At 36.2% G+C, this 27,529-nt stretch overlaps 3 protein-coding genes across 7 annotated transcripts in view; 1 reads left to right on the plus strand and 2 right to left on the minus strand.

Moving 5' to 3' along the window:
- The window catches only part of gprin3b (GPRIN family member 3b), a 34,171-nt gene extending 33,536 nt beyond the window's left edge, over positions 1 to 635 (minus strand). For 4 of the 5 annotated variants that reach the window (XR_009803158.1, XM_061881061.1, XM_061881060.1 and 1 more), the window contains exon 1: positions 363 to 634. The gene's annotated coding sequence lies outside the window, so the exon portion shown is untranslated. Of the gene's footprint in view, positions 1 to 362 lie in introns of all 5 variants that reach the window. The other variant, XM_061881062.1, reaches the window with a different exon arrangement.
- On the plus strand, positions 1 to 18,427 carry elmod2 (ELMO/CED-12 domain containing 2). The gene is made up of 9 exons (XM_061881064.1): positions 1 to 141; positions 4,777 to 4,926; positions 5,009 to 5,037; positions 7,309 to 7,406; positions 7,505 to 7,634; positions 8,984 to 9,117; positions 9,296 to 9,364; positions 9,434 to 9,567; positions 13,820 to 18,427. Exons 2-9 carry the CDS (start codon positions 4,782 to 4,784, stop codon positions 13,957 to 13,959), a joined length of 879 nt encoding a protein of 292 aa, XP_061737048.1. The 5' UTR covers positions 1 to 141; positions 4,777 to 4,781; the 3' UTR covers positions 13,960 to 18,427.
- Positions 13,820 to 27,529, minus strand: part of ucp1 (uncoupling protein 1) — a 14,143-nt gene continuing 433 nt past the window's right edge. Inside the window, exons 2-7 of the mRNA XM_061881063.1 lie at positions 23,704 to 23,841; positions 23,444 to 23,648; positions 18,609 to 18,806; positions 16,176 to 16,277; positions 15,828 to 16,008; positions 13,820 to 15,743 (exon numbers count right to left, since the gene is read on the minus strand). Coding sequence (XP_061737047.1) covers positions 15,629 to 15,743; positions 15,828 to 16,008; positions 16,176 to 16,277; positions 18,609 to 18,806; positions 23,444 to 23,648; positions 23,704 to 23,829 — 927 coding nt within the window. The 5' untranslated portion in view covers positions 23,830 to 23,841 and the 3' untranslated portion in view covers positions 13,820 to 15,628. The remainder of the gene's footprint in view (positions 15,744 to 15,827; positions 16,009 to 16,175; positions 16,278 to 18,608; positions 18,807 to 23,443; positions 23,649 to 23,703; positions 23,842 to 27,529) is intronic.

A 27,529-nucleotide genomic window follows, 5' to 3' on the forward strand; every position in this document is an offset into this window, starting at 1 on the left:
TTTAGTCCGATTTGCGTCAGTGGCCCTGAACGCCACACCAGAACAAGCTGACATTTTACTAACAGTCCGCGTTGACTACACAGCTTGCGACTGAATTTTACATTGGATATACAGCTTCGTTTTAATAATAGGATAAGAAGGGTAAGAACCACACACCAAAGAAAAGTTTAGGTCTCTTTGAACAATTTATTTGGAAAAAGGAGCGACAAAGCTAGCTGCCGGTAGCAAACAGACAAGCCGTTGTCCGGACGACGCTTTCACTGTCATTAATCAGGCTGTTAGCTCCTTTATAAAGTTGTTATCAAGTAGTGATGTGGATATGTGTCGACATGAAAGTGCAGGGAACACGATAGTTTACTTACACGGCTGTGACGTCGGCTCAGCGTTTGTGTTTACGCTAGCATTTATTAGCATCGATGCTAGTCCCAGATCACCATTGTTGTGGCAGCCAGCCGCTGCGTGTTAGCGAGCCTCACTGCGCATGCGTGCTTTAAGTGACGTGCCAACATTCTGTTTCTCTCGCTATGCATAATGTTTGAGTGATTGAAACTTTTATTAGTAGATTGTACAGTTCAGTACATATTCCGTACAACTGACCACTAAATGGTAACATTCGAATACGTTTTTCAACTTGTTTAAGTCGGGGTCCACGGTAATCAATTCGTGGTTTAACCAGTGGCGGGCCGTGCGTTTCCCACCTAGGCCTTCAGTGATCTTTGACTTCACTGATTAGCTCTCCTAATAACAATAATTGATGTCACCACATGAACATTGCTGGAGATATACTATGCAGGAACACATTTACACCCTACTTCGCATTGAATCACATCAACAGTGTACAAAATAGTTATTTTCGGACGCATTTAAAAATAAATTATAAGGCGTCAGCAATTAAAACATACCGTAAATCAGGGGTCTGACACGCGGCCCGCAAGACGTTATTTTGCGGCCCCCACCTTCATCCATCCATTTACTACCGCTTGTCCCTTCCGGGGTTGCGGGAGGTCGCTGGAGCCTATCTCAGCTGCATTCGGGTGGAAGACGGTGTACACCCTGGACAAGTCGCCACCTCTTTGCAGGCGCAACACAGATTATATTTGCCAACCTTGAGACCTCCGATTTCGGGAGGTGGGGGACATGGTCGGAGGTGGGGGGCATGGTCAGGCGTGGTTTGGGCGGGGGGCATGGTTAAGAGGGGAAGACTGTATTTACAGCCAATTCACCAACTCGAGTATTTCTCATATATATATATATATATATATATATATATATATATATATATATATATATATATTGGCCTGGCGTTTCTCGCTGTCAGCTCTGTTCGTTTTTGTGTTGTTTGCGTCTATTTTCGTCTCTGTCGTCCTCTCCCCCGCCACCTGCGGGCTGTGTGTCGGACCCCACCTGGATTAGCTGCGCCCTTGGACGTGCTGGCCCCCGCCAGGTTGGGTCTTGTGAAGGCAAGATCTTTGACAAACAAAACGTTTATCCTGAAGGATTTCTTCACTTCCCGCGGACTTCCTCTGTGTGACGGAAACATGGCTTAGAGCCGGTGAGTCCGCCCCTCTTAAAAAAAAGGAGAAGGATTAGCAGTCGTTTTTAAAAATGACTTTAAATGCCGTCAGATCCGCCTGCAATCTTCCTTTTCAAGCTTCAAATTGTGCATGTTTGAGCTGGAGGAGGCGTGGCTTACAGCTTAGGCTGAATTTCGGGAGAACATTTCTTCCGGTAGGTTTTTGGGAGAGGCGCTGAATTTCGGGAGTCTCCCAGAAAATCCGGGAGGGTTGGCAAGTATGACACAGATAGATAGACAGACAACATTCACACTCACCTTCCCACACTAGGGCCAATTTATTGCTGCCAATCAACCTATCCCCAGGTGCATGTCTTTGGAGGTGGGAGGAAGCCGGAGTACCCGGACGGAACCCACGCAGTCACGGGGAGGACATGCAAACTCCACACAGAAAGATCTCGAGCCTGGGATTGAACTCAGAACTTTCGTATTGTGAGGCAGATGCACTAACCCCTGTTCCACCGTGCTGCCCTTCCCCACCTTAATATGAAAGTTTAATGTTAGTGCAGCCCGCAAGTTTTATATGAATGGCGCTTGACAGTGTTGTGTTATTTGGCTCCAGAATGGCTCTTTCAACGTTCTGGGTTGCCTACCCCTGCGTTAGTGGGAAAGCGGCAAATGAGTGAAAGCGACGTCATTATACAACTAGACATGCTGAGAAGTATGCAACATTTTTTTTGAACAAATCTTTTCTTGCGGCCCAGCCTCACCTAGACTCTATGTCCAGCGGCCCCAAGGTAAATTGAGTTTGAGACCCATGCTGTAAATGTATCTGCTTTGCTTATGGAACTTCCGGTCAATAAAGTTTGATTCAAAGTACACATTTTTCAAAGATATATTAACTGCCCTGACCACATGATAACGACAAATACACATGTAAAAAATATTAATTAAATGAGAAGCATGACACACTTTAACAACAAGAGTTTACAACGTTTAGTTGTAACAGAACAGCTACTGACAACAACTTGTGATCTGATTGGCTATCGCAACTGTCCATCAACTGTATGTGTTCTCAAATTCATCCGCTATCGGTCCCGATGAGTATCCAATCACAGGATGCGTAAATGTCACGTTCAACGTGAGGCCATCTAGAAGGCCTTACTGACAACAGCTTGTGATCTGATTGGTCATCGCAACTGTCTATCAACTGTATGTGTCGCCAGCATTGCTGATTCTGAAGGCGTCTGGCAGATTTCGTACTGCTTGACAACGTAAGTTAGCTGAATTCTTATTGGATACAAACTCAAACTAAAAATAGCACTGGAAAGAGCATAATATGACATGAAGAGAATATGAATAATTCTAGATATTTAGGGAAAGTAAACTAAAAAAATATTTTATCACAATCATTATTAAAGATAATTTTTTTTTTTTTTTGTCATTTCTAATATATGTCATAATCATAATTAAAGATACAATTATTTATTATTTACTTACCCTAAATATCTAAAATTATTCATATTCTCTTCAAGTCATATTATGCTCCTTCCAGTGCTGTTGTTTTTAGTTTTAGTTTGTATCCAATCAGAATTCAGCTACTTTATGTTGACTTGCTGTACCAAATGAACAATTCGGGCGTTCGTCCGTGCACTGTAAGCGAATGGGACATACAGTTGATAGACAGTTGCTATAGCCAATCAGATCACAAGTTGTTGTCAGTAGCTGTTGTGTTACAACTAAAAGTTGTAAACTCTTGTTTTTAAAGTGTGTCATGCTTGTCATTTAATTAACATTTTTACGTGTGTATGTGTCGCCATCATGTGGTCAGGGCAGTTAATATATCTTTGAGAAGTGTGTACTTTGAATCAAACTTTATTGACCGGAAGTTGCATAAGCCAAGCAGAGAAATTTACGGTATGTTTTAATTGCTGATGCGTTTTAATCGATTTTTAAGTGTGCCAGAAAATAACCCGTTTTGTATACTGTTGATGTGATTCAATACCCAGTAGGGTGTAAATGTGTTCCTGTATAGTATTTCTCCAGCAATGGTCATGTGGGGACATCAATGATGGTATTTTGAGAGCTAATCACTGAAGTCGGAGATGACTGAAGGCCTAGGTGGGAAAGGAACGGCCCGCCACCTGCTTTAATGGACTCGTTTAACATCAAATACATCATTCTGTTATAATACACGTTATTCCATTCTGTGTTATATGTTTTATGTTGCATGATTGCACCAATTAAAATTCCTTGTTTGTGAACCCGTTCTCAAACACTGGCAATAAAAACTATTCTGATTGTGATTTTTATTCTCGTCTCAATTACAGAGGCGCCAGACACATCTAATCTAATGATCAAATGTATGACTCAAATTATTTAAATAACACATTAAAACAATGACATGCCCTGTCCGGTCAAGACATATATAATATTGCTTAGAGTTATAGGGAAATTGTTTTATGTATAAGTGCCTCCACAATTATTTATTATGATTATTATGTTTTATGGCAGTTTTTGCGCAAGCTTGGATTGTATTTTGTCATCTATTTTAAACCTGTATCATTTTCAAAATATTAATTTATTAGTTTTCATCTTTTTTATCATCTTTGAGTACCAATAAAAGCAACTTACTTGAACTCTGTTCCACCCATAATATTGTAAAAATTGACCGACTTAGTTTTCTTACATTTGTATTTTAATTATATTTTTCAAGTATATATCTCACATTTCTGAAATATTTATCCATCCATCCATCAGTTTTCTACCGCTTGTCCCTTTCGGGGTCGCTGGAGCCTATTTATATTTATTTATTTATTTATATATTTAAAAAAAAATTATATATATATTTTTTAACTTGTTTAGCATATTTGACTCCCAAAAGAAGCACCATGTACCCTACTTTTTATTGTTTTGCATTTGATTTTTTTAAATATTTTTTTTTACATTGTGATATTTAAAGATACATATATTTACACAAAATTCTGTTAGTATTTTGTAATCTTTAACATGTTTGAATGCATAGAAAAAAACTGCTGTGCTCTTGATTCCAGTTTGTTTGATCATTTTCAGTATTCTGGACTTTTTTCATTAATTTGTTAAAAAAAAAAGTGGTATTGTGTTATACACATTTTTTTATTATCTTTGACTACCTTGGAAAGCACAAAACAGTCCAATATCCTGTAGATGTGATGTATTATTATCTCTTCCTCCTATTTACCTATTTTTACTGTGACCCCTTGTCTCTTCTCTTTCCCTTTTAGGAATCATGCTAGCATATATCTGGCAGTACGTCTACACATCCTACCTCAGGTACTGGCTGAAATGGCTCATCAGGCAGGCCACAGGCACATGCGAGCTGCAGAGAATATGTTCGGGCTACAAACCGGGTGCCATCAGAACAACAAAAACTGGTGAGGAAATCATCCCGAATGTGACATTTCATTTGGATTTTCTTTTTTATATATCATTTCTTGCATGTCTGTGCTGTTGCAGAATACTCCCTGGAGTCGTCAAAGAGCAAGGTAAGCAGTCAGTGCCATTTCATGGTAGGCAGTAGGCTTTTACGAATTGGGGTCAGAGTTTCGCTATTAGTTTATCTTACGTAACAAGGCGCATCGAGAGCCTTTAAACCCATCACACCTATCACTGGTGCAAAGGTCTTAGTTGTCCCAGTTGTGAACAGAATTCATCCTGAATCACTATCATCTGGAACATCTTGTCTTGTTAAACTTGGCCCGTGGTCTTCATTTTCTAAATATCACAAACCATAAATTAATACAGTGGCTGGTAAATAAGATCACCGGACGCTTCTTTGTGTACCTCTTTATCGTGTATTGCCATAACATCTACATATACAGTACCTACTGCAGTACAGTAATGATTGAGGAATACATGAATTAAAAAGCATTTGCCAGGAAATGTTGTGCCAGACTGATAGAAATGGAATCTTTGGGCACGTCACAATTCGATCCGATTCCTGGGGGGACGATTCGATTCAAACCGATATTCGCAAATTGCAATATTTAGTATAGTAATTAAAATAAAACCTTTTCAAAACAGGTTATGAAAGGTTGCTGACATATGCCGTAAATGTGCTGCAAGTAAGCATATTTTTCAAAAGGGTATTATTTAAATAAATAAAAAAAATAGGGCTTTGAAAATAATGAATCTATTTAGAATTGGAATAAATTAGATTTTTTTTGAGCACCAACGTTTGACTATTGACAAAATTAATGATAATGTATGGTTGCATATTTTTTATTGTAATAAATATTACTGATCAGCATTTTAAATTCCCTATTGTTTTTTTGTATTATTTATATATGTACTCTTAATATCCACCCATCCATTTTCTACCGCTTCTCCCGTTTGGGGTCGCTGTAGGGCCAATTTAGTGTTGCCAATCAACCTATACCCAGGTGCATGTCTTAATATATTATATGTAATACATTTTAATGTAATGAGGTGCATGCTTACATACTGTACATTACCATTATGTATTCTATTAATATTATTTGTTGTGTACCTCTTACTTTTTTTCTCATTGCCTGAAATAAATGGAAAATACTGAAAATGAGATAAACCATTTAAGACAATTTTTGTTTTTACCAAGTTTTTTTTAAACACCTGCATGCACACTTTTTTATTGTATCCAGAATTTGTCACACTGCCGGTTTCTGTTACATACTATACTTGATATGCTTTGCCCAATCACAGTATCGGTTTTATATTTCATCTTTTCATTCTTGTTTTACATCACATGCATAAAACTACAAAAATAACAAGTGAAGGAATACATGTAATTAAGAGACTGTCAATCAACAGATTGTTGTCTCAAGGTGGCACACAGAATATTATGCAATAATTTACTTAAGGAATAATTGGCTTTATGCAGACAGACGTGGAGCTTTTGTCTACATCATGCTCTTAAACTGAACAAATAAGCAATTAAACTATACAGTGTTTATAATGTAATGTAATCATGATATATAATCCTAATGCAAGTAACCGTTTAATATAATATGAACATTTATTTGTCATTACTGTAGAATTGTCCACCATTGTACTGAAGTTGGTTGGTAAATAACTGTGTTATGCTATATAAATAAACAAAAAAATAAAGTGGACTCATTTCTGTAAGCAAAAATTTTACTTATATCGAACATCTTAAGGTTTTTATTTTATCAGTTGGAAAATTGAGGTGGGATGTTGTCTTTTTGTTTATTGCCATCATGGCATTCGTGCTTGTTCGTCTGTTGATGGGCTCATATTGCCCATCCCATATGAAGCTGAAATATTCCCACAACTGGACATATGGCATTGTTATCATATGCATCTACTTTGTGGCACTTTTCCACCTGCGGGTCGCGAGTAGGGAGGCTTTGTGTGTGTGTGTGTGTGTGTGTGTGTGTGTGTGTGGGGGTGTGTGTGTGTGTGTGTGTGTGTGTGTGTGTGTGTGTGGGGGGGGGTGTGTGTGTGTGTGTGTAAAGCTGGCGGTTCAGGTTCCGCCCACCGAGTCAAAGATTGTGAATGACTAAAAAAAGGGCTCACTGCGTTCCGTTAGTTTTACTGTCCAAGAAAGGCGCTCAGGTGCTGAGAGCGATGCACAGTGAGAGGCTCAACAATTCTGATTGGCAAACTTGTCTGTCACTCAAATGCCAGCGACGACGGAGGAGGAAAAACATTTTCAACCTCTTGCAGTTACGTTATCGCACTAATTAAAACTTCCATGTCGATTCGATATCGATTAATCGTGCAGCCCTGTCACACACTATGTTTTTCTTCCTGTACAGCTACTAAGAGGTGCCCTGGAATGCAGCCAGGAGACATTGGAACAATGCGTGGACCAAATTATGAAGGAGAAGCGCATCAAAGTGCAGACTAATCCCTTGTAAAGTTGCACACTCGACTTAAAATAATGCTGAGTCCAATATTATTGTGTTTTTGTTTTAAAAGTAGCTGATCTCTTTTTTTTGTTTTTTTTTTAAGGTTCAAAGAGAGTTTGCATACATCTCTGCTGCAGATAACAGGATACAAACGCCTGTACATGTCCGTGGAAGACACAAGGAAGGAAGTGTTCTGCTCGGACAACCAACAACATGAGGCCATGCTGCTGAAGGTACGACGACGCTAGCAAAGTTAACAAACTGTACAGCAAAGTGAAACCTCTGAATGTTGATTACAGTCCTGCTGATTGTTATAGAAGTAATCTGTTACAGGGTCAAACTGTCGCCGTCATATTACAGGGTCAAACTGTCGCCGTCATAAAACCAGTATTATCTGTAAAGGTAACATTTACAACATTTGTAATTGACATAAAATGGTAAAAGTAAATTAACAAGCGACGACACGCAATAATGTTTACCAGTCGCCTGCCGGTGCTGGAAGTTAGGTGTAAAATTTAGTTCTATAAATAAATAAAAATGACAAAGAACGACAGTGTAACATAGGAAAACTTTGCGTTTCACCTATTTGATATTCAATATTGCGCAAAAAGAACCATTTTGAAATACAAACCGTACACTGTACACAAACATGAACGTTGTTTTACATTAAAATTATTTGTGACATTGTTTGTATATAACTTATATATATATATATATATAATTTTAAGTAATAAATATTATTAGAACATTTGAGTATTATGTTTGTGTTCAATTACAGTAGGTGTGTTTATCATAAACATTATTGCCACTTAATTTTACACACCAACATTTATACCTACTCAGTGGCTTAGTGGTTAGAGTGTCCGCCCTGAGATTGGTAGGTTGTGAGTTCAATGCCTTCAGTGACAATCTACAATGTAAATAGTCATGAAAATAAAGAAAACGCATTGAAATGAGAAGGTCTGCCTAAACTTTTGGCCTGTACTGTATGTATGTATGTGTGTGTGTGTGTGTATTAACTGTATAATTAATTGTGTTGACCAGGGCTTTTATTCGGTTTAGTTTGTTGTCTTTATTATTTACAGCTCTACAGGACAACTATATATTCTGGGTTATTTGTAATCTATTCCTATTAACCTATGCTATTTGTAACCTACTCTATCTATATCCTATTCCATTCAAATGATTACGTGCATACTATTTTTTGTTGTGGTACCAGCTGGGCTAAATGTTGTGCCATCTTATGTGGGCTGGTATGAGTCTTTTAAGTTTAAAACATAAATACAATATACTTAGTCTTCATTAAGATGAACACTGTCTTTTTTCACAAAAGTGTAAAAAAAAGTTAACCACTGTTAAATATAGAAAATAATACAATTGTTCCTTTTGTATAATTCTTCTTACGTAAAAAAAAATCCCCACCCAAACTTGTTCTTTTGGTCATCATGCATGATTGCAATTTTTAATGCTTTGTGCAAGTTTATGATGCATTTCTTTCCACTGAAATACTGCTTGGAAAGTACAACTTTGAGGCTCTACAAGGTTCTACTGTATAATGGGCAAGAGTGTGTGTCGTCCTTAGCTTTGGGAGCTGCTCATGCCGAACGTGGAGCTGGAGTCCAGAGTGACCAAGCAGTGGGGGGACATCGGCTTCCAAGGGGACGACCCCAAGACGGACTTCAGAGGAATGGGCATGCTGGGCCTCATTAACCTCCTGTGAGTCCTAAATAGCAAAGATCTAATCGAAGATATTGGAGCTGAAAGCAAATCTTAAACGATCTTCTTTCAAAATGCATCCTAACACAATATGATGGACTATTGACTTTTGAGCAGTAGGCACAGCTTGTTCTCACACAAAGCAAACAAAAGTGGTTTAATTGTTTGTTTTTGTCAGTTTTTTCAGTCAAAACTACACAGAGGAAGCACGGATGGTATTGTCTCACGCAAACCATCCTAAACTGGGGTGAGGACACACAAAACTCATCAATATTCTGCTCCTGAAATCACACCAATGGGATAAATTGTATTCCAGGTACTCCTACGCCATAGTCGGGATCAACCTGACTGAGATGGCCTACAGCCTCCTGAAGAGTGGCGCTCTCAAAGCTCATTTTTACAACACGGTGCCTGACGCACCTCAGCTACAACACTTTCATCAGTTTTATTGTAAGCAAATTGCCTCAACTAAAAGCCTATGTAGCTTAACTCTGGTTTTGCTCCCCTTCACAAGACAGAAAACTAAAATAAACAGCACCTCTGCTGTTTGCAGCCCAGTACTGCACACCATGTTGTCAGGACAGTGCATGCTTGTGCTACTATGCCTTGCTAAACTAGTGAAAAAGTTAACTCAAACAAAACATTCCCAATGCGTGCGTAGTCATTCTGTGACGTCCGTGTCACGGAATTACCGTATTTCCTTGAATAGCCACCGGGGCGCTTATTAATTTAAAACCTTTTCTCACTCCTGTGCTTATTCAAGGCATGCGGTAAAAGTTAGCAGGCGTTAATAATCTTAAAACCTCTTCTCACCCCTGCGCTTACCAATGGCATGTAGTAAAAAATTGAGTGTGATTTAAAAAAAAAAAAATGCCTCTGCGGCCGCGGCCCAGTGGTTGGGGACCACTGCTCTACAACATATCATTGCGACCGCCTTTATCAATCAATCAATCAATCAATGTTTATTTATATAGCCCCAAATCACAAATGTCTCAAAGGACTGCACAAATCATTACGACTACAACATCCTCGGAAGAACCCACAAAAGGGCAAGGAAAACTCACACCCAGTGGGCAGAGAGAATTCACATCCAGTGGGACGCCAGTGACAATGCTGACTATGAGAAACCTTGGAGAGGACCTCAGATGTGGGCAACCCCCCCTCTCTAGGGGACCGAAAGCAATGGATGTCGAGCGGGTCTAACATGATACTGTGAAAGTTCAATCCATAGTGGCTCCAACACAGCCGCGAGAGTTCAGTTCAAGCGGATCCAAGACAGCAGCGAGAGTCCCGTCCACAGGAAACCATCTCAAGCGGATCAGCAGCGTAGAGATGTCCCCAACCGATACAGGCGAGCGGTCCATCCTGGGTCCCGACGAGCGGTCCATCCTGGGTCTCGACTCTGGACAGCCAGTACTTCGTCCATGGTCATCGGACCGGACCCCCTCCACAAGGGAGGGGGGGACATAGGAGAAAGAAAAGAAGCGGCAGATCAACTGGTCTAAAAAAGGAGGTCTATTTAAAGGCTAGAGTATACAGATGAGTTTTAAGGTGAGACTTAAATGCTTCTACAGAGATAGCATCTCGAACTGTTACCGGGAGGGCATTCCAGAGTACTGGAGCCCGTGGTTTTTTCAGCATTTTGCTGCTTCTCATACGAGATTGCAATGCATACTTGGTCAACAGCCATACCTTTTACACTGATGGTTGTGATATAAACAACTTTAACACTTTTACTAATATGTGCCACACTCTGTGAACCCACACCAAACACATTTCCGGAGAACATCGGCTTTGTAACACATTATAAACGCAACATAAGAATTACCCACAATGCCATCCATCCATGACTCTTGGCTATATTATACACGCGCCCCCAAACCCGCCCACCTCAACCGACGCACGGAGAGGGGGGGCGGTTGGGGGTTGGTGCTCGCGGTGTGTAATATAGCAAAAAGTCATGGAAGCATGGCATTGTGGGTAATTCTTATGTTGCGTTTATAATGTGTTACAGAGCCGATGTACTCCCGAAATGTGTTTGTGTGGGTTCACAGAGTGTGGCACATATTAGTAAGAGTGTTTAAGTTGTTTTATATCACAACCATCTGTGTGATCTGTATGGCTGTGGAACAATACCCCTGGTTTACCCATAGTAAAAGCAAAAAAACTCCTCTGCGATTTTGAAAATGACGACAGGGGAAGTGTCACTCGTGACGTCACGAATTTGACCCGGCGGTAAAAGTAAGCATGCGCTAAAAAATTTGGGGAGCGAGTTTGACCCGGCAGTAATTCAAGGCAGGCGCATATTACATGCCCGGCGGCTATTCAAAGAGATACGGTAAGCGTATTTATTCAATGAAGACGGTGCATGATATGCTGCTCACTCCGTAAAAGGAGAAACAGGCACAAATCTGTGGAGAATTAATGCATTTTCAACGTGTAGGTAGTCGTACTGTGACATCACTATCACTGAAAAAGCACATTGGTTTAATCAAGACACAGCAGGATATGCTGCTCGCTGTTTGCTGTGTTGTGTTTTATATGCTGCTCGCTGTTTGTTGTGTTGTGTTTTGTTGAACATAAAAGAAAGAGAGATTGACATAAAAATGAAGGACAAATAATGCATTCCTAACTCGCGTGAGTGATACTGTGACATCACTATCAAGTAAATAAGCACATTTATCCAGCAGACACTGTATGATATGCTGCTTACTGTTGCGCAACGACTACTTTGGTAGAAGGAGAAGTTGGCAAAAGAATCTGCGGACAAATAACGCATTCCCAACGAGTGGTCATCATTCTATGATTTGACACAGAAATAAGCACATTTATATAGTCAAGACACTGCATGATATGCTACTCTCTGTTGTGCTTCACTTAACTCTGCAAACAAATAATGTAATCCCAACGTGTGGGTGGTCTTCTGTGTTGTCATTGTCACAGAAATAAGCATGTTTATTCAATCAAGACACTGCATGATATGTTACTTGCTGTTGTGCTTCGCTTAACTTGGTAGGGAGGAGTTAGCTCAAATCTGCAGACAAATAATGCATTCCCATCGTGTAGGTAATCATTCCGTGACGTCACTGTCACAGAGTTTGTATTCAATCAAGACACTGCATGATATGCTGCTTACTGTGCGACATTGGACCCGTACTTGCAGAAATTATTATTACATATTGATTGAAACTACAGGAGCTAGTAAAGTTACAGACATTATGTGTTATGTTTAAGGCTAAAAGTAAAACATTACCAGCATATTTACAAAAAATGTTTGTCCTCACTTCTGAGAATAAGGAGAATAGAAGAAAAGGTAATTTGAAACATCAGTATTCAAGGACAGTTAAAAAAAAAAAGAGTGTATATCAGTAGTGGCGGTTAAACTATGGAATGAGATAAAAGATTGTAGAAATATATTCCAATTGGAAAAAAATATATAAAGACAGAACAATAAGATCATATGGACAGCAGTAAGTGTCTACATTTTGCTTTGTAGTTATTATTTTACTTATTTTTTATCTGGTTTTGTATCATCCTGTGAGGTTTATATAAACTTTTTTTGTTCGGTTTATACTTCATGAGTTTTTGCACTTTTGGGGTTTCGTTTGTTTGTTAGACATTATATTTGGATGTATTTGTTAGGTTTGTATGCTTGTGAATCTGGGCTATCCATAACGTAAGACTACTTATGTTGAAGGGGGCAGGAAATATAAGATGTTGTTCCTTCTTGAGCATAGGTGTGTAAATATGTGTTTAGTTGCTAAAGTTTAATTGTCTATTGATCAAAAATGCACATCAATGAAGGAGATAAATACAAAATGAAAATCTACGGATAAATTGCAGGGCTCACTGTGTGAGTACACGTACTGTCACGGAAATAAATGTATCCGTTCAATCAATATACTGCATGACAGGCTGCTCTGTCTTTCTAAACTCATGACCATGTTAGGAGGAATATTGCAGACATGGAACTAGGCTTATTTATTTCAACAAGACACTGCATGATATGCTGCTTGCTGCAATGTCTCGCTGAACTGGTCGAAGAAAGAAAATCCGCACTAGTGTGTGGACAAACGTGTGGGTCGACGTACTTTGACGCGGCTGTCATAGAATTAGTGCAATCAAACAATTATTCAAATCGGGTGTGCATTATATGCCACTGTGCCTCTCTGAAGACACTGAAAAACGACAACACCCGTGGACAGATTTATGTGTTATTGCTGACATCATTTTTTGGGGGTTGGCAATGCTAGGGAGCAAATGCTGGTCTATTTAGAAGAGGTGGTTGTAAGTAGGGGCAGTATGGTGGAACAGGGGTTAGTGCATGTGTCTCACAATACAAATGTCCTGGAGCTTTCTGTGTGGAGTTTGCATGTTCTCTCATGACTGTGTCACCGCCAAAAACATGCACCTTGGGATAGGTTGACTGGCAACACTAAATTGGCCTTAGTGTGTGAATGTTGTCTGTCTATCTGTGTTGGCCCTGTGATGAGGTGGAGACTTGTCCAGGGTGTACACTGCCTTCCACCCGAATGCAGCTGAGATAAGTTCCAGCACCCCCCGCAACCCCAAAAGGGACAAGCGGTAGAAAATGGATGGATGAATGGGTTGTAACACTTACAGGCGTCCATAAAGATGCCCGATCAGCGCAATATTTATGGGTCAGTGCAAAGTTCCCACGGCTTCTTGTCTTCTCTTCCAGGCTACCTGGCGTTTGAGTTTGACAAATTCTGGATCGCAGAGGAACCGGAAAGCATCATGTTGTTCAACCAGTACAGGGAAAAATTCCATAACATTGTCCAGACGCATCTGAAGGACCCCGACGTGTCTCTCACGCTCTGATCCATGTGATACGCAACACCGAGAAAGAAGCACTAACATTCCATGTTTAGACGTGGCGAGGACGGCGGACGTGGCGGTGAGTTGTTCAGCTCTTTTAACGAGGCAGCAGCCCTATGGCTATATTGTGGTCCAAAGACACGTTGAAAAGTGTCAAATAACATAAACACTTTAAGTTGGTCGGCTCAGGATTTTGATATTTACGTCCTTAATAATGTGACTGATGCCTTTTGTTTGTTTGTGATTGTTCAAAGCGTGATGTAGCCACTTCAACTATTAAAGGCCTACTGAAAGCCACTACTAGCGACCACGCAGTCTGATAGTTTATATATCAATGATGAAATATCAACATTGCAACACATGCCAATTCCGGCCTTTTTAGTTTACTAAATTGCAATTTAAAATTTTGCGCCAAAATATCCTGCTGAAAACGTCTCGGTATGATGACGCGTGTGCGTGGCGTCACGGATTGTAGAGGACATTTTGCTCCAGCATCGTGGCCAGCTATTAATCGTCTGTTTTCATCGCAAAATTTCACAGTATTCTGGACCTCTGTGTTGGTTAATCTTTTGCAATTTGTTCAATGAACAATGGAGACATCAAAGAAGAAAGCTGTAGGTGGGAAGCACTGTATTGCAGCCGCCTTTAGCAACACAAACACAGCTGGTGTGTCATTGTTTACATTCCCAAAAGATGACAGTCAAGCTTTACTATGGAACAGAGATGTCAAGCGAACACGGTTGGATTGGACCACACACACAAAGTACAGTGTATTATGTGTATTAATAAAAAACATTTTACCATTCTGTATTCTGAAGGCGATCTATATTGTGTGCTACTCCAGCATCAATATCAGTAGCGTCCACCTGACCATCACCGTCAGCGTCGGGTTCAAAGCGGTATGGCTTTATCCCTTGTTGCGGTTGGGCCCGGCCGAGTGGTCCTGCCACCCCCACGGCTGCCACGGCGCCTCTCACAGCATCTTCCCTATCTGAATCGCTCCCATTGCCCTCTTGTCCTTTTTTTTTCCTCTAGTCTTTCACTCTCACTTTCCTCATCCTCGCTCAAATTAATGGGGAAATCGTCGCTTTCTCGGTCCGAGTCAGTCTCGCTGCTGGTGGCCATGATTGTAAACAATGTTCAGATGTGAGGAGCTCCACAACCCGTGACGTCACGCGCACATCGTCTGCTACTTCCGGTACAGGCAAGGCTTTTTTATCAGCACCAAAAGTTGCAAACTTTAACGTCGATGTTCTCTACTAAATCCTTTCAACAAAAATATGGCAACATCGCGAAATGATCAAGTATGACACATAAAATAGACCTGCTATCCCCGTTTAAATAACAAAATCGCATTTCAGTAGGCCTTTAAACACACTTTGAAGTAGAAGAAGCACACGTGTAAAACAGGTCAGATATGTACACTGATATATTTAGGATGCTTATAAACATGTTATGACACCGTCACTACTTCAGCTGCCTGAAGTTTGTCCTGTTAAAGTGCAGTTTTTAGGCGGGCACACCTGCACCATCCAATATTATACACTGAAAATACTTCAACAAGTGCTATGGGACGGCCCCCCGTTCCTCAATCTGAGAACAAAAATGGCTTCTCCGCCCCCCTGCAGGTGTGCCTAAAATAGCACCCGGTGCGTTCCCTCCACCACCAGGCTCAGTTAGCGTCCTCAAACCTCTTCTTGGTGACCATCATGCCCCGCTTAATTTGCTCAAAGGAGACAAACATCACAACGTTCCACGAGCCCAGCCTCAGGAAGGATGGTACGAAACTATTGATAAGACAAATAAAAAAAAGGGAATTACAATTATGGGACGTGTAAAAAATTCAGAAGAATTGAAGAGTGAGCGCTCACCCCTTGTAGAACGCTGTAGGCCCCTCTTTGGTCAACATGGTCCAGGCGCAGTTGATGGCGCTCTTGTACTGACCCGGCGGCGAGTTCATGTACCTGGTTTTTACCACGTCCACCGGGGAGGCGATCACCGTGGTAACAAAGCCGGCGCCGAAGGCAGACACAAAATGACACGGAAGATTGTCTGCGGGGATATCGTCATCATCAGCACTTTGTACAGATTATGGTATCAGCTGGCGGGAGGGTGGGTGTGTGGGCCCTTAACCAATCAGCTATCTGTTGGAGTGTGTGTGTGTGTGTGTGTGTGTGTGTGTGTGTGTGTGTGTGTGTGTGTGTGTGTGTGTGACTCACCTGACATGAGCTTGTGTCGCAGGATAGCCTCTTTGATGAGGTCGTAGGTCACCAGCTCTGTGCAGTTAACCAGCGCATTTCTTGTGATGTTGGGTAGAGTTCCTGCACAGCACGTTTAAGAATAATTAATAATAATAATAATATTAATTAGGGGTGTGGGAAAAAAATCGATTAGAATCGCGATTCTCACGTTGTGCGATTCAGAATCAATTCTCTTTTTTTTTTTTATCAATCCAAGAAACCACTACACAGCAATACTATAACAATGCAATCCAATTCCAAAACCAAACCCAGCAACACTCAGAACTGCAATAAACAGAGCAATTGAGAGGAGACAAAACAAACCAAAAGTAGTGAAACAAAAATGAATATTATCAACATTATCAATATTAGTTATACTTTCAGCATAGCAGTGATTAAAAATCCCTCATTGACATTATCATTAGACATTTATAAAAATAATAAAAAAGAACAATAGTGTCACAGTGGCTTACACTTGCATGGCATCTCATAAGCTTGACAACACACTGTGTCCAATGTTTTCACAAAGATAAAATAAGTCATATTTTTCGTTCGTTTAATAGTTAAAATAAATTTACATTATTGCAATCAGTTGATAAAACATTGTCCTTTACAATTATAAAAGCTTTTTACAAAAATCTAGTACTCTGCTTGCATGTCAGCAGACTGGGGTAGACCCTGCTGAAATCTATGTATTGAATGAATACACAATCCTTTTAAATCGGGGAAAAAAATCGTTTTTGAATAGAGAATTGTGTTGAATTGAAAAAAAAATCGATTTTGAATCAAATCGTGACCCCAAAAATCGATATTAAATCGAATCGTGGGACACCCAAAGATTCGCAGCCCTAATAATAATAATAAAACCGATGTTGGAAAATACCTCTGAGTTTGTGTCAAATTGCCGCAATTGTGTTCTCTTCATTTATAGATATTCATATTAATTTTAGTGTTTAAAATTGATTACAAATGCTTTTAATTTGGATGAACTATTATTAATACGGTTTCACGGTGGCAGAGGGGTTAGTGCGTCTGCCTCACAATACGAAGGTCCTGCAGTCCTGGGTTCAAACCCAGGCTCGGGATCTTTCTGTGTGGAGTTTGCATGTTCTCCCCGTGACTGCGTGGGTTCCCTCCGGGTACTCCGGCTTCCTCCCACTTCCAAAGACATGCACCTGGGGATAGGTTGATTGGCAACACTAAATGGTCCCTAGTGTGTGAATGTGAGTGTGAATGTTGTCTGTCTATCTGTGTTGGCCCTGCGATGAGGTGGCGACTTGTCCAGGGTGTACCCCGCCTTCCGCCCGATTGTAGCTGAGATAGGCGCCAGCGCCCCCCGCGACCCCAAAAAGGGAATAAGCGGTAGAAAATGGATGGATATTATTAATACAATACTAATGTTGAGTTGATATATTCCATTTGTATTTTATCGTGTCAATATTAAATTATAAATAATTGATACAATGTTAAAATAAATCATGAATGAAAAGGAGCAGAAAGAATAAACGTATAATATCTACCCCATATTATTAATTCATATTAATGAATGAGGGGATTACGGCAAAAAAATTCAAATTTCAAACGTTAAAAGGGAGAAGTTATTAATAGAATACAAAAATATAGTTATACATTCAATAATACAAAAACATTGTATTATTAACATCTACGTATTTTCAAAAAAATTCAAATTTCAAGGGTTAAAAGGGAGAAGTTAGTAATAGAATACAAAATATAGTTATATATTCAATAATACAAAAACATTGTATTATTAATATCTGTATGTATTTTCATAAATACTATTTATTAATTTATTTACCTAAATATTGTTATGTAAAATTATCTAAATATTGTTATGTAAAATTATTGTTATCTAATTCTGTACAATTGATTTTACTATCAAGTAACATTTTTGGCCCTCCGGTCACAATCCGATTTTTTATTTTTGCATCAGATCGGATCCGATTTCGAGTCTCAATTGGAGACTTTGACAATAGATCATAGAAGTGAAACATTTGCCAGTATTATTGTAAATTACATATATCAAATGTGTGGTATTGAATAGTACATACATGTTTTTAAACATGTGTCTAGTGCACAATAAAGAAAAACTACTTTTGTTCCCATGTGGGTTTTGCTCTTGAAGTCTTCCTGTATGAGAGACTTACTCACTTTGTAATAACAAGAACAAGACCAAGAAAAATAAATGACTGCAAAACCTTTGGCAACTCCTCTCCCGTCTACTTTCTCCTTTTCATTCATTGCATGTTTGACTGAATGTATGTACTTAAATGCTGTATTATACACAGCGTGTGCTCCTTACACAACCATGTGTAGCAGTAATAAAGTCACATCACAGCCATGTCAGCTACAAAACACAACGTTGCAGTTGTACAAAAAGAAAAAAAAAAAAACCTTTCCAGAGTCCGCGCAGGCCCTCGTTTTGGAAGATGTGTTTGTAGGCCTGCATGGTGCCGCTGTAGCGCCGGGCAACACCGTCCAAGTTCACCTGCGCTTGGAACCTCACTTTCACCACGTCTGTGGGCTGAGCGAACGACACCGCCATGGCGCCCGTCGTGCAGCCGGCCAGGATACGCATCAACACTCCTGGATCTGTGCAAACACACCAATTATTGCAATACTTTCAGTCATTTACAATACTTTCCATCACATACAATACTTTCATATACATTATATTTATATACAATACTTTCCATCACATACAATACTATTATATGCAATACTTTCCATTACATACAATACTTTCATTCATATACAATATATTTATATACAATATATTTATATACAATACTTGCCATCACATACAATACTTTCATATGCAATACTTTCCATCACATACAATACTTTCATATACAATACTATTACATGCAATACTTACCATCACATACAATACTTTCATTCATGTACAATGCAATTTCATTCATTTACAATCCTTTTAACCAGTTACAATACTTTTATATACAATACTTTCCATCACATAATACTTTCATATGCATTACTATTATAGGAAATACTTTCCATCACATACACTACTTTCATTCATATACAATACCTTAATATACAATACATTTATATACAATACTTTCCATTACATACAATACATTTATATACAATACTTTCCATTACATACAATACTTTCATATACAATACATTTATATACAATGCTTTCCATCACATACAATACTATCATTCATTCACAATACTTGTATATGGAGTACTTTCCATCACATACTTTCATATACATTAGTATTATATGCAATACTTTCCATTACATACAATACTTTCATTCATATACAATACTTTCATATACAATACTTTCCATCACATACAATACTTTCATATACAATACCTTTATATACAATACTTTCCGTCACATACAATACTTTCATTCATATACAATACTTTCATATGCAATACTTTCCATCACATACAAAACTTCATATACAATACTATTATATGCAATACTTTCCATCACATACAATACTTTCATTCATTTACAATGCAATAATTTCATTCATTTTTTTACAATCCTTTTAACCACTTTGCAATACTTTTGTATACAATACTTTCTATCACATAAAACTTTCATATATATTACTATTATATGAAATACTCTCATCACATACAATACTTTATCACATACAATACTTTCATTCATTTACAATCCTTTTATCCATTTACAATACTTTTATCTACAATACTTTCCATCACAAAATACTTTCATATAAACGACTATAATATGCAATACTTTCATTCATATACAATACTTTACATCACATACAATACTTTCATTCATATACAACATACTTTCATATTCGATGCTTTTGTATACAATACTTTTCATCACATACAATCCTTTCATATACAATACTATTAAAAAGTATACAATACTTTCATTCATAAACAATACTTCCATTCATGTACAATACTTTCAATCACATACAATACTTCCATATAGTGTAGAGTACACACCTGCAGCTATGCATGCAGAGCTAGATAAAGCTGCTGGATGCTGACCACTTATGATACTTGTAATGCAGTTACTGCCATCGGCCGGAGTTGGAACAAACAACTGCTACATCAGGAGGTTGCCTACAGCCACTAGTGTTAATGTTTCTGAGTGGGAGCTTTAATTAGAGACCCCGTCTGTCATTTGCTTTTGTTCAACACACACACACACACAATATTTAGGTTCCTTTAAGTACTTCTAATTAGAGCATTTGCAGTATTCATAACTGCATTTTGACAAATGAGTTAAAAGTTCATAAATTATTTGAAATTTGAGAGTCAATTTTTTTTAACTTTATAAATACTTAACAATTTCAAAACTTAACACAATAATGAATATTTCTAATGGAATACAATTTAACTGTATTGTCATTGCACTTAAAAAGTATAACAAATTTAAATTTAATTGTTTTTGTATAATTTATTAGAATATATAATGATACAAAAGTGGAAAAGGTGAACAATAAAAATAAAAATAAATCCCCCCTATGTTTATTATAATAAACATGGGGGGGTGGGGGGTGTTGAAAAAGTAAAAAATAAATTCTAAAAAAAGAAGAAGCTAAATTGCAATAAAAATAGGACAAAATGAGAAAAAAAAATCTAAACAGCTAAACATGTTTTATAATAAATATAGGGAGAACATTTTTGGAAAAAGTAAAAAATGAATTCTAAAAAAAAGAAAATAAATTCCAATAAATATAGGACAAAATGTAAAAAAAAATCCAAAAAGTAAAACATTTTTTCTAACAAATATAGGGGGAACATTTTTGAAAAAGTAAAACATAAATTCTAAAAAAAAGAAAATAAATTGCAATAAATATAGAACAAAATGTGAAAAAACAATTCTAAAGAGTAAAACATTTTTTATAATAAATATAGTGGGAACATTTTTGAAAAAGTAAAAAATAAATCCTAAAAAAAAAAAAAATCAATTGCAATAAATATAGGGTAAAATGTGAAAAAAAATTCTAAAGAGTAAGACATTTTTTATAATAAATATAGGGGGAACATTTTTGAAAAAGTAAAAAATAAATTCTAAAAAAAAGAAAATAAATTCCAATAAATATAGGACAAAATGTAAAAAAAGAAATCCAAAGAGTAAAACATTTTTTATAATAAATATAGGGGGAACATTTTTGAAAAAGTAAAACATGAATCCCAAAAAAATAAAAATTTTAATAAATATAGGACAAAATGTGAAAAAAAATTGTAATGAGTAAAAAAAAAATTATAATAAATATAGGGGGAACATTTTTGAAAAAGTAAAAAATAAATTCTAAAAAAAATAAATAAATATAAGACAAAATGTGAAAAAATATTCTAAAGAGTAAAACATTTTTTATAATAAATATAAGGGGAACATAATGGGAAAAAGAAAAAAAAATCTAAAACAGAAAATAAATTGCAATAAATATAGGACAAAATGTGAAAAACAATTCTAAAGAGTAAAACATTTTTAAAATAAATATAGTGGGAACATTTTTGAAAAAGTAAAAAAAATAAAAATTTTAAAAAATATAGGACAAAATGTGAAAAAAATATTCTAAAGAGTAAAACATGTTTTATAATAAATATAGGGGGAACATTTTTGAAAAAGTAAAAAAATAAATCCCAAAAAAAGAAAATAAATTGCAATAAATATAGGACAAAATGTGAAAAAACAATTCTTAAGAGTAAAACATTTTTTACAATATAGGTAAATCAGATTAATCACATTTTGGAATTTGGATTATTCATGATAATCATTGGTGATTAAAAAAAAATGACTATTATCTTAACAAAATAACCCAATTTTTGAACATAAATGTAATTTTACTGTCAGAATGTCCTCCAGGAACGTTTTTAAACGCTTGACTTGAATACTCGTCATTTATTTACACAAAACCTGCTCAGTTTTATCCAAAGTTCCTTCAGGATTTATTGCCAGCGAGCACAGCTGTCGTGTGCATCCTTCTGATCACTGACTGTGTTAGTCCACTTCAAAGTGCTTCTCCGCTCGAAATAAACGGCATCATTAAAAAGTGTGTACATGATTAATGAGATCATTATTTGTGATTAATCACAGTCGTTAACTTGTTCATTTTTACGGCCCTAAAAAATGATTATAAACACTGGAAAAAAGTGACGGATAAAAACATTCTAAAAAGTGAAAAACATTTTTTTAATGAACTTTCATAAATAAATATATTACATTACTATTAAATTATAAATCAACCTTTTAAAAAGGAAAAAAGAGTGAACACATTTTATCAGAATAAAATGTTTCTTTTTTTATAATACATATTGGAAGGGGGGTGGAACATTCTTAAAAGTTAAAACATTTATAATAATCATTGGAAATGAAACTTAGAAAAATTAATATGGACTGGACTCTCACACTATTATGTTAGATCCACTATGGACTGGACTCTCACACTATTATGCTAGATCCACTATGGACTGGACTCTCACACTATTATGCTAGATCCACTATGGACTGGACTCTCACACTATTATGTTAGATCCACTATGGACTGGACTCTCACACTATTATGTTAGATCCACTATGGACTGGACTCCCACTATTATGTTAGATCCACTATGGACTGGACTCTCACACTATTATGTTAGATCCACTATGGACTGGACTCCCACTATTATGTTAGATTCACTATGGACTGGACTCCCACTATTATGTTAGATCCACTATGGACTGGACTCTCACACTATTATGTTAGATCCACTATGGACTGGACTCTCACACTATTATGTTAGATCCACTATGGACTGGACTCTCACACTATTATGTTAGATCCACTATGGACTGGACTCTCACACTATTATGTTAGATCCACTATGGACTGGACTCTCACACTATTATGTTAGATCCACTATGGACTGGACTCTCACACTATTATGTTAGATCCACTATGGACTGGACTCTCACACTATTATGTTAGATCCACTATGGACCGGACTCTCACACTATTATGTTAGATCCACTATGGACTGGACTCTCACACTATTATGTTAGATCCACTATGGACTGGACTCTCACACTATTATGTTAGATCCACTATGGACTGGACTCTCTCACTATTATGTTCATTGTAATCCAATTGGGTTGAGTTTTTCTGATGTGGGATCTGAGCCGAGGATGAGGTTGTGGCTTGTGCAGCCCTTTGAGACACAGGTGATGTAGGACCACATAAGCAAAGATGAAATAATGGGATGCTCACTCTGGGCTCCTCCGGTGTAAAAGTCCCTGACGTTGTCGTAGAGACCGATCCTAACGGAGGCGAAGCAGACCTGCCTCTGCAGACCCGCCACCAGGCCGTTGTACAAGGACCTGGGCCCCTCAGTGCGGACCATGGTGCTGATGGTGCCAAACACGCCTCTGTAGCGAATGTTCTTGGTGGCCTCCACTGCCTTCTCGCCTTGGACCTGAAGGCCAGAGTCTTTTAGGACCAGCAGGCAGAGTTTAAGGGCGCACGCTCACCTGCAGTCTGACTTTGGCCGTGTCCAGCGGGAAGGTGACCAGGTCGGCGATGCACGCCGCCGCCCCGGCGCTCGCCATCTTCACGGCGAGAGGGGGGGGGACGTCTGAGGGTTTGAGACCGACCATCTTTTCCTAAATCTGAATGTGACATCGTTAGGATGAGCTGGTAAAGATGAACTTTGAAGAACTGTTTTTTATGGATCACTCTCGTAATATTCAGATTTTCTTCCCGATATAGTTTCACTTTATTCTTGAGATATTGGAACTTCTTCCACTTCTGATTGTTCTCAAATTTTTATTTCCATTTTTAAAAAAAGAACGTCTTTAATATTTTGACGTTATGCTTCTAAAATGATGTATTCCCTGCCAAATAATGATTTTATTCTCAACTTTTTCTCAAAGTAATTTGACTCAAGTCTTGAAATATTAAAACTTTTCCTATTCTAATATTTCCCAAATTGCAACCGATTTTTTTTCCTCATTTTATTACACTTAATAAAATAATATTCCAACTTTATGCTTCTAAAATTTTCTCTTTAACTTTCTTTCCTGTAAACTTACCTTTTTTCTCACCTTTTGATTTTTCTTTCAAAATATGATTTCCCCCCCTAAAATTGCAACATTCCCCCCCATTTTTTCTAATTCTAAAAATTGTCTTTTGTATGTCAACATTTTTCTTTTAAAATCATTTTTAGCCCTCAAAATAATTATTTTATTGCCAACTTTCTTTCTCTTTAGATTACACCTTTTCCCTCTAATATTTTCACTTTATTCTTGAAATATTAAAACTTTTCCCAATATAATTTTTCCCAAACTTCCCAACTTTTTTCCTAATTTTATTACACTTAAAGAATAACATTCCAACTTTATATTTCTAAAAAATGTTCTCCTCAAATAATGAGTTTTTCCTCGACTTTCTTTCCTGTAAACTTACATTTTTTCTCATGCTTTGACTTTTAAAATATAATTTTTTTCCCTAAAATTGCAAATTAAAAAAAAATTCTAAACATTGTCTTTGATATGGCAACATTTTGCTTCTAAAATTATTTTTCTCTCTCAAAATAATGATTTTATTCTCGACTTTCTTTCTCTTAAGATTATAATTTTTTTCCCAAATATTATTTCCATTTAAAAAATAATGTCTTTAATAATTTGACTTCATGCTTTTAAAATGATGTATTCCCTGCCAAATAATGGTTTTATCGTTTCTTTATCGTAGTAATTTGACTCAATTCTTGAAATATTAAAACTTTTCTTAATAGTTTCCCAAATTTTTTCCCCTCATTTTATTCCACTTAAAACATACAATATTCCAACTTCATGCTTCTAAAATTCTTTCTCCTAAATTATTTTCTCCTTCCAGCAAACTTACCTTTTTTTTCCTCATGTTTTGACTTCTCTCTTGAAATATAACATTTTTCCCCTAAAATTGCAAATCTTTTCCCCATTTTTTTAATTCTTAAAATTGTCTTTGGCATGTCAACATTTTGCTTCTAAAATTATTTTATAGCCCTCAAAATAATGATTTTATTCGCAACTTTCTTTCTCTTCAGATTACACTTTTTCCCTCTAATATTTTTACTTTATTCTTGAAATATAAAAATTTTTCCTAATCTAATTTTTCCAAAATTGCAACTTTTTTTTCCTCATTTTATTCCACTTAAAGAATAAAATTGCAACTTTATATTTCTAAAACATTTTCTCCTCGAATAATTATTTTTTTCCTCGACTTTCTTTCCCGTAAACCTACCTTTTTTCTCATGCTTTGACTTTTCTCTTGAAATACATTTTTTCCCTAAAATTGCAACTTTTTTTCAATTTTTTTAATTCTAAAAATTGTCTTTAATATGTCAACATTTTGCTTCTAAAATTATTTTTCCCACTCAAAATATGATTTTATTCCCTACTTTCTTTCTCTTGAGATGATCATTTTTACCCCAAATTGCAACTTATTTTCTTTCCCTTTTTAGTTCCATTTAAAAAAAGAATGTCTTTAATATTTTAACTTTATGCTTCTAAAATTTTGTATTCCCTGCCAATGATTTTATTCTCAACTTTCTTTCTTGTAGTAATTTGACTCAATTCTTGAAATATCAAAACTTTTCCTAATAAAATTTTTCCCAAATTGCAACCTATTTTTTTCTCATTTTATTACACTTAATAAAATAATATTCCAACGTTATGCTTAAAAATTTTCTCCTTAACTTTTTTCTTATGTTTTGATTTTTCTCTTGAAATATTAAAATTGGTCCCTAAAATTGCAACTTTGCCCCCCATTTTTTATTCTGAAAATTGTCTTTACTATGTCAACATTTTGCTTTTAAAATTATTTTTACCCCTCAAAGTAATGATTTTATTCCTAACTTTCTTTCTCTTAAGATTACACATTTTCCCCCTAATATTTTCACATTATTCTTGAAAAATAAAAAATGTTCCTAATCTAAATTTTCACAAATTGCAACTTTTTTTTCTCATTTTATTCCACTTTTTTTTTCTCCTCAAATAATTATTTTTTCCTCGACTGTCTTTCCTGTAAACTTACCTTTTTTCTCATGCTTTGACTTTTCTCTTGAAATATATTTTTTCCCCTAATATTGCAACTTAAAAAAAAAAAAATGTATTTGAAAAATTGTCCTTAATATGTCAACATTTTGCTTCTAAAATTATTTCCCCCTCAAAATAATTATTTTATTTTCGACTTTCTCTTAAGATTATAATTTTTTCCCCCAAATTACAACTTACTTTTTCCCATTTTATTTCCATTTAATAAAGAATGTCTTTAATATTTTGACTTTATGCTTCTAAAATGTTGTATTCCCTGCCAAATAATGATTTCATCCTCAAATTTCTTTCTTGTAGTATTTTGACTCAATTGTTAAAATATTAAAACTTTTCCCCAATCTAAATTGTATTTATTTTATTTTCTTTCTCATTTTATTACACTTAAAAAAATAATATTCCAACTTCATGCTTCTAAAATTTTCTACTTTACTTTCTTTCCTGTAACCTTACCTTTTTTCACATTTTGATTTTTCTCTTGAAATATTACATTTTTTTCCCTAAAATTGCAACTTTTTCCCCCCTAAAAATTGTCTTTAAAAATATTTTTACCGCTCAAAATATTGATTTTATTCCTAACTTTGTTTCTCTTAAGATTACACATTTCCCCCCTAATATTTTCACTTTATTCTTTCAATGTTAAAACTTTTTTCTCATTTTATTCCACTTAAAAAAATGTATATTCTAACTATGCTTCTAAAATGTTTTCTCCTCAAATAATTATTTTCTCTTCGACTTTCTTTCTTGTAAACTAACCTTTTCCTCTTGAAATATTAAATGTTTTCCCTAAAATTGAAAAAAAATGTTTTCATTTTTTAACTCTAAAAACTGTCTTTGACAAGTCAACATTTTGCTTCTAAAATTATTTTTCCCCCTCAAAATAATCCTTTTATTCCCAACTTTTTTTCTCTTATGATTAGAACTTTTCCCCCAAATTGCAACCTTTTTTTTAAACTTGTAAGTTTTTAATATTGCTTATAAAATTAAACCCGCCCCCCTTTTAAAATAACGATTTTGTCCTCAATTGTTGGTCGCAACATTTTCACTCGTCTCTTAAAATAATATAACTTTTTTTTTTTAAATAATTTTGTAAATTACAAAAAATATTTCTAAAAAATGGAACTTGATCCTTTCATTTCACAATTTAAATACATTAAAAAAATCACTCACTGCTTTTAGAATAAATATTTTCCTTCAATCTACTTTATTCTCGTAAAATTACAACTTTTTTTTCCCACCTGAAATTACTATTTTGTTCCTCTTAAGA

Source organism: Nerophis ophidion, linkage group LG20 (genome assembly GCF_033978795.1).
Source record: "Nerophis ophidion isolate RoL-2023_Sa linkage group LG20, RoL_Noph_v1.0, whole genome shotgun sequence".
NCBI lineage: Eukaryota > Metazoa > Chordata > Actinopteri > Syngnathiformes > Syngnathidae > Nerophis > Nerophis ophidion.

Excerpts from the sequence above, each read along its gene's own strand:
- elmod2 (XM_061881064.1), top strand. The coding sequence starts at position 4,782 with ATGCTAGCATATATCTGGCAGTACGTCTACACATCCTACCTCAGGTAC. Across the intron at positions 5,038-7,308 it reads TGGAGTCGTCAAAGAGCAAG|CTACTAAGAGGTGCCCTGGA; the intron begins GTAAGCAGTCAG and ends CTTCCTGTACAG. Across the intron at positions 9,568-13,819 it reads ACACTTTCATCAGTTTTATT|GCTACCTGGCGTTTGAGTTT; the intron begins GTAAGCAAATTG and ends CTTCTCTTCCAG.